General features: G+C 34.6%; 2 protein-coding genes across 2 annotated transcripts; both read left to right on the forward strand.

Moving 5' to 3' along the window:
• The first annotated feature begins 1,719 nt into the window (after nucleotides 1–1,719).
• On the forward strand, nucleotides 1,720–3,324 carry LOC115988354 (berberine bridge enzyme-like 4). Its single transcript, XM_031111885.1, has one exon. The coding sequence runs from the start codon at nucleotides 1,720–1,722 to the stop codon at nucleotides 3,322–3,324; it is 1,605 nt and encodes a 534-aa protein (XP_030967745.1).
• A 3,164-nt stretch (nucleotides 3,325–6,488) lies between these two features.
• On the forward strand, nucleotides 6,489–10,085 carry LOC115989726 (tubulin beta chain). The gene is made up of 3 exons (XM_031113559.1): nucleotides 6,489–7,067; nucleotides 8,275–8,544; nucleotides 9,125–10,085. Exons 1-3 carry the CDS (start codon nucleotides 6,674–6,676, stop codon nucleotides 9,796–9,798), a joined length of 1,338 nt encoding a protein of 445 aa, XP_030969419.1. The 5' UTR covers nucleotides 6,489–6,673; the 3' UTR covers nucleotides 9,799–10,085.
• Nucleotides 10,086–10,950: the final 865 nt, after the last annotated feature.

A 10,950-nucleotide genomic window follows, 5' to 3' on the forward strand; every position in this document is an offset into this window, starting at 1 on the left:
AGCAATCATTCACAGAAGTAGTGGTGAAGCCAAAAAAAATTTCCGGACCGAGCTAAATATAAAAATATTATTTAGGAGCTATTCGAAATTCAAATGATTGCACAATGTATAAAACTTGAGTTTTGGACTAATTCAAAAGGATTGAAAAGTTAAAGGCCTATATTTTAAAATTTGAGGAGTGCCAATAATTATATTTTTCAATAATTTGTACTTTTTTAAGATTTGAATACTATATATAAAAATTGAAAAAGTTAGGAGGGTCATAGCCTCTTTAACCCCCAACTTCGCCTATAAAACAGACGTTATAAGTTAAAACTATTTCTAAAAAATAGTGTTTTGGTCCATCCAATACAATCCAAGCTATCAATGTCTATGGTGATATGAATATGGCTCAAGTAGTCTCTGTCCTTATTGTCTTCACGTAAGGACATTACATTTACGTGATCATGATGGATGAAGTCATGTTATTGAGTGATTCCTTAAAATAAAGGTTTTTTTGTTTCATGTTACATTATCTTTTTCACATGCTTTATTTATTGATTTTTTTACCATTTGATAAAAACATTTTTATTTCATGCGAATTGTCTCATATTTATTGTGCTGGAAATAATGCGTTGATCTAATCTATATGACATGTAGTGATGTAGATGACATGAAAGAAAGAAACCGATTATACTATCTTTAAAAAAGAAAACCGATTATATTTTTATTTTTCTCAGTATTAAGATCCAACAATTCAAATGATAGAAAAATCAATTAAATCAAAGAAAAAAATCAAGATTATAATAGAAAGATGGTAAAACATGGAACTAAAAAATTATAATAAACAATTATATTGTTATTAAGAGTATTAAAGTTTAGTGAAGTTGAAGTATTCTTGTAAAGTTTAATATGAGAAACGTATTGTATGTATTATATATTTTTAATTAAAGAAAACACATTATACAAAGTAAGATAAATGGGAGTTATTTTTAAATTTCATTTTGAATTGGGTTTTCAGTACTTTTTATACTTTATATACATAATAAGAATTTGTACATAATAAACTTTAAAAAAAAAAAAATTTGGCAAGGATAAATTAAATTCTTTGCTCAAACACAGGGTTGGGACTTGCTTTCTCCAAAAAACAATAGCACTAAGGATTTTACTAATTTTGTTTTACCTTGTATATGTGATAGAATTATTATTATTATTATTATTATTATTATTATTGTTTGCTTGCTGAGAGAAAGTTGTTGAAGAGAGTTGATGCCAGCATATATCTTATGTTTTATTTTCTGTAAAAAGTTGTCTGTACTGGCTCAAGAGAGTTTTATTGGGAGTTGGCATGTCATGTATGTGGGACCCCCAGTACCATTGAACCATCAATGTGTAGAGGTTTAGATAAAAACAATGCTGGAAGATTGTAGAAGAGTGGCCTACTAGTCACTCATCATCTTCATCTAGTAGGTATAGGTGCCTTTCATTTCTTACTATATTGCTTTACAATGTATATAATCTTATTAATTGTTCTATTTTTAAATTTTCAAGAACAATACTGAAAGTTCAACCTTCAGTTTTTCAAATCTAAATTAAAAGGAAAACAAAAAACAAAGAATTATCTAAATTACTTGTAGTTAAACTTTGTTAACATTTAATTATCCGGCTTTTCAAATTCACCCTTATAAATACATCCCAGGACAGAGAATCTTCATATTAAGAAATTCCAAACAATACAAAATGAAAGCCACAAGCCCTATCTTACTTCTAGGTTTAGCTATCCTTATGCTCTCATTATCATGTGCTATCCCAAACCCAGTTTTTAACAACTTTTTCCCGTGCCTTTCCAGCCATTCTTCACCTTTATACCCAATCTCTGAAGTTTTCTACACCTCTAATAATTCCTCCTTTCTCTCAGTTTTACACTCTTACATAAGAAACCGCAGGTTTTCAACATCTGCCACCCCAAAACCTTTCGCTATTGTCTCTGCCAAGCATGAATTCCACATCCAATCCACTTTAATTTGTGCAAAACAATGTGGCCTGCAAGTTAGAATCCGAACCAGAGGCCATGATTATGAGGGCCTTTCATACGTATCACAAGTTCCATTTGTTGTCCTTGACATGTTCAATCTCCGTTCTATAGACATTGATATGTCAAAAAGTACTGCATGGGTTCAAGCTGGTGCTACTCTTGGTGAGCTTTACTATAGAATATCTGAGAAAAGCAATGTCCATGCCTTCCCGGCTGGTGTGTGTGTTGGTGTTGGCACTGGTGGGCACTTTTCTGGAGGTGGGTATGGGAACCTGATGCGAAAATATGGCCTTTCTGTGGATAACATCATTGATGCAAAGTTAGTGATTGTTAATGGTACAATTCTTAACAGAGAGTCCATGGGAGAAGATGTATTTTGGGCCATTAGAGGAGGTGGTGGAGCAAGTTTCGGAGTCATTCTTTCGTGGAAGATCAAGTTGGTTCCTGTTCCAGCCAAAGTTACTGTATTTAATAAGAAATGGATCTTAGAGAACAATGCGACTGATGTTGTTTATCGTTGGCAACAGGTTGCTCATAAACTACCTAATGAGATCTTCACAAGGGCTGTGGCACAAGTAGTAAATGGAGGTCAAAAGGGCAAGGAGACAGTCCAAGTTTCTTTTGTTGGTCACTTTTTGGGACAAAGTAACAGTCTTATCCCACTGATGAATGAGAGATTTCCTGAATTGGGTTTGTTGCAAACTGATTGCATTGAAATGAGTTGGATAGAATGCACCATTTTCTGGGCAGACTTACCTAATGGAACTTCCATAGATGCTCTACTCAAAAGGGCATCAGAGCCTGATATCTTCTTTAAAGCCAAGTCTGACTATGTGAAAAAGACCATTCCAAAGGCTGGTTTGGAATCCATATGGAAGTTGATGATTGAAATAGGGTTTAGAGGATTGATGCAATGGAACCCTTATGGGGGAAGAATGAGTGAGATTTTAGAGTCAGAAACTCCATTCCCCCATAGGGCTGGAAACATATTTCAAATACTCTACTTTGTGACCTGGGTGGAAGAAGGGACTGTGGTTTCCAACCATTATATAAATATGACAAGAACATTCTACAATGCCATGACCTCGTACGTGTCAAAGGACCCAAGGGAAGCTTTTCTTAACTACAGGGATCTTGATATTGGTCATGCTAGTCCAAATAGTAATGAAAGTCTTAGCAGTGCTAAAGTTTATGGGGCTAAGTATTTCAAGGAAAATTTTGACAGATTGGTACGTGTGAAGACCATGGTTGATCCTGATAATTTCTTCAAAAACGAGCAAAGTATTCCACCTCTTCCACCATATGTCTAAATGAAAGAAAAATCATAAAATCTCTCTCTCTCCCTCTCGTTGATGAAACAATAAGACCTCTCTTATGGTCCATTTGAATTGAGAGAGAGGGAGGGAGAGTAGAGTAGTCAGTAGAGTAGGATAGATCTAATACAAAATTAGCTTATTTTTAGTTAACTTTACTCTATTCTCCTTCACTCCTCCTCTTTCTCACTTCCATCCAAACAGGCCATTAGTTTTTATTTTCCTCTAGTGAAATGATGAATAATAGGCTACTCGAATTCGCACATCGCACCATTACTCATTATCAGTAAAACACCTCGGTGCTATTGTGATCTATGATCGATACTTTTCAATGTATAAGTATGTATTTTATAGGTCTGTGATGAGAACTTCTATATTGTATGTTTATTATATAAAGATGTTTATTTAAGTTATGCATGAGACTGTTCCTCAATTTTATAGATGAGAAAGTATATATGGTCATATGTTGAAAAGGGATGGAACAATGGATTTATTGAGAGCATTCATTGTTTTAGTATTTTTCACATGATCGTGAATTTCCATGAATTCTAACAATGTTTATGAATCCTTAAGATTATGTGCAAATTTTACATGTAAAAGTCACCATAGACCTAATTTTTGTAGTTCTTTGATTCACATTATGTAATGTTTTTGGAGTCAAAATTTTTTTTTTTTTATTGTATATGGAACTCCAGAGCCAAAGACTATTAGTATATCCTTTTAAAAAAGGCGAAAAACACATTTTGGTCCCTATATTTTTAGCCGATTTCCGTTTTAGTCCCTAAGTTTTTTTTTTACCGCTTTTACTCCCTCTCCTGAAAAACGCTTCCATTTTAGTCCTTGCCGTTACATCAAAAACGGATATTACAGACGTGGCAAACGGTAAAGTTAAATAATAATAAACTAATGTCCACGTGGCCTAAATTAATAATAAAAAATATTTTTTAATGCCACATCAGCATCTAAATTAAAAAAATTAATTTATTAATTTTAACTAAATAAAAAAATTAAAAACTAAAAATCTTATGAATTGAGATCTAAGTGTGTCTTGAACAAGAACAATAAGAACACAAACCCAGATCCAAGAACACAAACCCAGAAATTATTAAAAAAAAAAAAAACTAATCAAAGCCAGAAATTCCAATCTCAAAGCCAACCCACAACCACCAAAATAAAACCCACAACAACCCAGGCCAAGAAAATCAACCCATAGCCACAACCCAGGTCGGCCCTCGTCGCCTCCGATGGATAAGTCTCCACTGAATCAAACAAAACCCCCCCCCAAAAAAAAAATCATCAAATTTATCAAAATTTCACAAATCGAAAACCACAAAAAAAAGAAAAGAAAAGAGAATTCACAATTTGTACGCACTCGAATAAGCTTTCTCGAGAGTTTCAAGCTGAAACGAAGTCTTCATCTGACGCTTCGGCTTGCTCTGTCCTTGACTGGAATTGTTGTTGTTGTTGATTTTCCCGTTACTATTGCTCTTGTTGTTATTGTTGTTGTTGTTTTCTTCATTGTTCTGGTTCTGGTTCTCTTCTTTTAAAGCGGCCTCCATTGATGATGAACACAACAACGATCGAGAAAATCGAGATCGATCACAACCAACCAGCCCACAGCGCTTTTTAAAACCCTAGAAATCCCTAAGGATCCAAAACCAACAACAACAACAAAAAAGAGAGCCTCGAAAAACAACAAAAGAATACGATTTGTGGATTTGTGTAATTTATTCTTTTACCTTTTTAACAAAACTTAAATACGTAAAAGTCAAGGAAGGAAGAGAAAACTGAGAAAGAGGGAAGAGGCGAATTATCATCATCGAATAACAAAATAAAAATAAATATCTCTCTCTCAAATGAATTAATGAGAAAGTTGAGCCAAATAGTGATTAGTGGGTTTGTGGCTGTGGGTTGATTTTCTTGGCCTGGGTTGTTGTGGATTTTATTTTGGTGGTTGTGGGTTGGCTTTGAGATCGGAATTTCTGGCTTTGGTTAGTTTTTTTTTTTTTAAATAATTTCTGGGTTTGTGTTCTTGGATCTGGGTTTGTGCTCTTGTTGTTCTTATTCAAGGCACACTTAGATCTCAATTCATAAGATTTTTAGTTTTTAATTCTATTTTTATTTTTTTTATTTAGTTAAAATTAATAAATTAATTTTTTTAATTTAGATGCTGATGTGGCATTAAAAAATATTTTTTATTATTAATTTAGGCCACGTGGACATTAGTTTATTATTATTTAACTTTGCCGTTTGTCACGTCTGCAATATCCGTTTCTGATGTAATGGCAGGGACTAAAATGGAAGCGTTTTTCAGGAGAGGAACTAAAAGCGGTAAAAAAAAAAACTTAGGGACTAAAACAGAAATCGGCTGAAAATGTAGGGACCAAAATGTGTTTTTCGACTTAAAAAAAAATAAAAAACACGCCCAGTGCAGCCCATAGAAAGGCACAACCCAATTTGGCCCTTGGGAGTTTGGGACAGGCAAGTTTGTTTCAGTTTCAACCTTCAACTCCTATTTTAAGTTCCCTCTAAAAAAAATAATAAAAAATCTTCTATTTTAAGTTTTAGCACAAAATTAGGAAAAAATAAAAACAAGAGGCAACAATTTTCTAATTTGTTCACAACTTATTGAGATGACATATTATAATTATTACAACATTACTTTTACCACACAATCATAAACATTACTTTTATATAGTTTCTAGTTAGTTCAACTGAGAAACTTTTTATCGTCGAATAAAACATTCATGATTTGATCCTTGCCTATTTAAAAAAAAAAAAAAAATCTAATTTATATCTTGGCTTATCTCTTAAAAAAAACACCATTACTTTTATAATATGCCTCTTGTTAATTATGAAAAATGTTATGAAATTATTTTTTTACCAAGTAAAAAAAAAAAAAAGACTGCATCCCTAAATTAAAAAATTAAAAAATAAAATTGTGAGGTGAGATTGGTCAGTTTTCCTTCCCTCCAAGATTGGTCCATTGATTAATCAACTAAGTAAGCCTAGTGTTACAATTTTTCCACAATTTTGTTATGTGACTCATGAATGATAAAATTGTGAAATCATGAATTCACTATTTTATTTTTACTACATATGGATTGTCACTTAATAAAATTGTGGCAAAATTGTAAATTTTCCAAAAGAACCCCAAACTAAAAACCACATATTTATACGCCCCCAAACACTCCCTCTAAAAATAAAAAAGTCTTTATCCTCCTCCACCATCCATATCCCAATTCCCAAGTTCCAACCAAAAAGCACCACAAATCCATTTCTCCAACTCTCTCTCTCTCTCTCTCCAAATTTCAACGTCCAAATTCCCAAAACAACAAGAGGAACAATGAGAGAAATCCTACACATCCAGGGCGGTCAGTGTGGCAACCAGATCGGAGCCAAGTTCTGGGAGGTGATCTGCGACGAGCACGGCATTGACCACACCGGAAAATACAACGGCGACTCCGAGCTCCAGCTCGAGCGAATCAATGTCTATTACAACGAGGCCAGCGGCGGTCGCTTCGTCCCGCGTGCGGTCCTCATGGATCTCGAGCCGGGCACCATGGACTCCGTCCGATCCGGCCCCTTCGGCCAGATCTTCCGCCCCGATAACTTCGTTTTCGGCCAATCGGGTGCCGGAAACAACTGGGCTAAGGGCCATTACACCGAAGGCGCCGAGCTTATTGATTCTGTTCTCGATGTTGTGAGAAAAGAAGCTGAGAATTGCGATTGCTTGCAGGGTACGCTATTGGTTTTTTTTTTTTTTTTATCTGGGTTTGGGTTTTGTAGGAGTATTTGAATTATGGGTTTTTGTTTGTTTGTTTGTTTGTATGGCTTCGCGGGTCTGATCATGTGGTTTTTGGATTCTAGATTGATAAAGCTTTGGTCTTTTTCTCGTATCTCAATTACCCAATTGCGGTTTTGGTGTCTGTTCATCAAATTTCCTTTCTTTCATTGTGGTTGTTGTGAAATGTATTATCCTTTCTTTCAAATGGTTTTGATTTGTTTCTCATTTCTTTATTGAATTAATTGGTAGCATTAGGAAACCTTTTTTTAAAAATAGATATGACAGATTATTTTATGGCGTCCGTTTTATGATGATTTGGCTTTTCATGTGGGGGGGATTCGAATTAGGAATCCAATTTTAATGTTTTACTTGATTCAACTGTGGTATTTTCTCATGGATTTAAGGCCTCTATCTGGGGCCCTTTACTTTTAATTGCTGAATAGTCCTGTTCCTGAGAATTTGCAATGTTGTTTGAAGGAATATGAATATATATATATATATATATATATATATATATCGGTAGTTAGTATGCTATAGACTTCGATGAGATAGCCTTGCCTCCAATTTTCTTGGAGAGGCTGATCCCCGGCCTTGAACTTGAGGCCTGTCACTTTTGGTGTAAGACACTTGCCATTGCTCTGAGGCCCAACCTCTTAACGTGGATGATCGAGGAAATAATTTTAACATGGTTCTTTTCAATATCTTGTTAGATTTTTTAGTTGATAATTAGTAGTGTTAATAATATGGTACAAGAAATGCATTATATTCTAATAGTATCTACCTTCTATTGCTTGACAAAGTCGTATTGTAAATGCCTCGTTCTTTTAAACATTTATTTAATATATAACTTGTCGAAGAACAAAGTTTTGCTATTATGTGATTGTTGTCTTCTTTTATGCTGTGAACATGATGTTCTAGTACTCCAAAAAATGTTTTGTGATAACTGGATTGCTATTGTCTTCTATGTTTCAAGGACGTAAGGAAAATATATTGCTTGAAATGTAAATCTTGCTTATATATTGCCATCAGATGTCATGGTGTTCTTTGTTATGCTTTTTAATTACCTTTACAGTCAATCATGTGAAAAATCTCTTTCTTTTACCTAAGGCTTAATAATGCTATACCATTGCAGTATTCTAAATTTACATCTTTTTATGCAGGATTTCAAGTTTGTCATTCTTTGGGTGGAGGAACAGGCTCTGGCATGGGAACACTTCTTATTTCAAAGATTCGGGAGGAGTACCCAGATCGCATGATGCTGACATTTTCCGTTTTTCCTTCACCAAAGGTGTCCGACACGGTTGTCGAACCTTACAATGCCACCCTTTCTGTGCATCAGCTTGTTGAGAATGCTGATGAATGCATGGTCCTCGACAATGAGGCCCTTTACGACATCTGCTTCCGTACTCTGAAGCTTGCCACCCCTACTTGTGAGTCCAAAGTATAGTTCTCTAGATTTTGAAACATATTGTAGACTTATATATATATATATATATATATATCATTGTTTATCTCTAATTGGTGAAGGTTATGCTCAAGTTTTAAGTAGGTTGCTTTTAAGCTTCTATTATTACTAGTTAATCTTTTATGATCAATTGTTATCACTAATCTTCAGTGGTTATCAGTAATTATTTACCCCAAAAAAGAAACAAACAGTGGTTATCAGTAATTGGTAAAGATTATGCTTAAGTTTGAAGTAGGTTGTCTTGTAAGTTTCTTTTCATTACTAATTAATCTTTTATGATTAGTTGTCACTAATCTTTTTCCCTACCTACCTACCTACTTCCTAGCTAGCTAGCTATCTGTTGCTTACAATGACGGACTCTTTCTGTTTACGACTGAAACATTTGATGACCTGTGTTTGCTTTATCATTGTTTTTTCAATTACTAGAAAAAATTCATTTTTTTTTTTCAATAATTAGAAAACATTTATGACTGTGATTTATGTATAAGAGCATGGCTGATCCTTGACCTGTATATACTCTGTTGTGTTCTGTTGTCCAATAACAGTTGGTGATCTCAATCACCTCATATCTGCTACCATGAGTGGTGTCACATGCTGTCTTCGGTTCCCAGGACAGCTTAACTCTGACCTTCGGAAACTTGCAGTCAATCTCATCCCATTCCCGCGTCTCCATTTCTTTATGGTTGGGTTTGCACCCTTAACATCTAGAGGATCACAGCAGTACCGTGCCCTTACAGTGCCTGAATTGACCCAGCAAATGTGGGATGCCAAAAACATGATGTGTGCTGCTGATCCACGCCATGGTCGTTACTTAACTGCTTCTGCCATGTTCCGCGGTAAGATGAGTACCAAAGAAGTTGATGAACAGATGATCAATGTCCAAAACAAAAACTCATCCTACTTTGTTGAGTGGATACCCAACAATGTTAAGTCTAGTGTGTGTGACATCCCACCCAAGGGTCTGAAGATGGCATCCACATTCATTGGGAATTCAACTTCAATCCAGGAGATGTTCCGGAGGGTTAGTGAGCAGTTTACCGCTATGTTCAGGCGCAAGGCTTTCTTGCATTGGTACACCGGTGAAGGAATGGACGAGATGGAGTTCACTGAGGCTGAGAGTAACATGAACGATCTGGTAGCTGAGTATCAGCAATACCAGGATGCTACTGCTGATGAAGAGGAGGAGTATGAGGAGGAAGAAGAGGAGGTTGCTGCTTGATCTATTCTTGTAATATTTCAGTTTGCCAGAAACTATTATGTTGTTGGCTTACTTTAAGTGAGTGATTATGATGTTTGTCAGCGAGCAGTCAAGTTAGATTGACATGTTGATCTGTATGGTTTGTGGGCCTTGTATAAGAGGTGGGTTTTGGTGACAAAGCTTTTTGTCTTTAATTTGAAAAATTTATGGAGGGTTTGTATTGATTAGGTAGTTGTATGACACGATGCCAGTATATTGATGGTGTCTTTGTTATAAATATATAGTTCTTGACTATTTTGTGGATTAAAGTTATCCTCTTGCAATGTCGTTTATCTAATACAAGATTATAAAATTGTCAATTGTAATACATAGTAAACCTATAATTGGTTATTACTCTGCTTCAAACGAATCGTGATTAAAACTTGATTAAAGAGAATTTCAGCTACAAACTTTGAGGATTAAAATGACAAAATACTAAAATGATGTAATTCATTAAACTTAAAAGGGTGTAATTGTATTTTAGTCTGGATGGTTTTATATTTTTATTGATGTGGTGTCTTTTAATGGTACCGGCTAAGATAATTAGTCTTAGGTCGGTGGAAGGACTGTTAAAACTGATGCAAATTTGACGGTCCAAGATCCAAAGTTTTAAACTTTACAGAAAGCCTCCCTTTCCCAAAAAGAAAAACTGACGTTGATCAATATGGTGGTTTGAGATTTTTTTTTTTTTTTATTTAGCTTACTAAGGTAGGTAAATGAGCAAATGAACAACCGATAATGTTATAGTCACAAACTATTGATATGACTAATTTTTACTAGTTTTCATTTGAGGCCATCACTAACATCAATTCTTCGCTTACCAATAACCATTAATTAGTATAACAACTCACTACATTAATAATTTTAAAAAATATTGTAAAAGAGTTTGTATACCAATTCTTGTTTTTAGGACTTCTCGCTTTAACTTGTTCTCTTGGTTTGGCCTCTGATCCTAGTCCACTTCAGGATTTTTGTGTGCAAACAAAAATATCATAGGCCCTCATAATCTTCCTTTACCTTTCTTTTTTCTCCTCCTTCTAGACTTCTTAGGATAACTCTACCATCAAATTTCCACAATTTTAAACTAAGTTGATTGGATTTTACTATGTCATCAACATTTAAACAAAAGTCACA

Source organism: Quercus lobata, chromosome 5 (genome assembly GCF_001633185.2).
Source record: "Quercus lobata isolate SW786 chromosome 5, ValleyOak3.0 Primary Assembly, whole genome shotgun sequence".
Taxonomy (NCBI): Eukaryota; Viridiplantae; Streptophyta; class Magnoliopsida; order Fagales; family Fagaceae; genus Quercus; species Quercus lobata.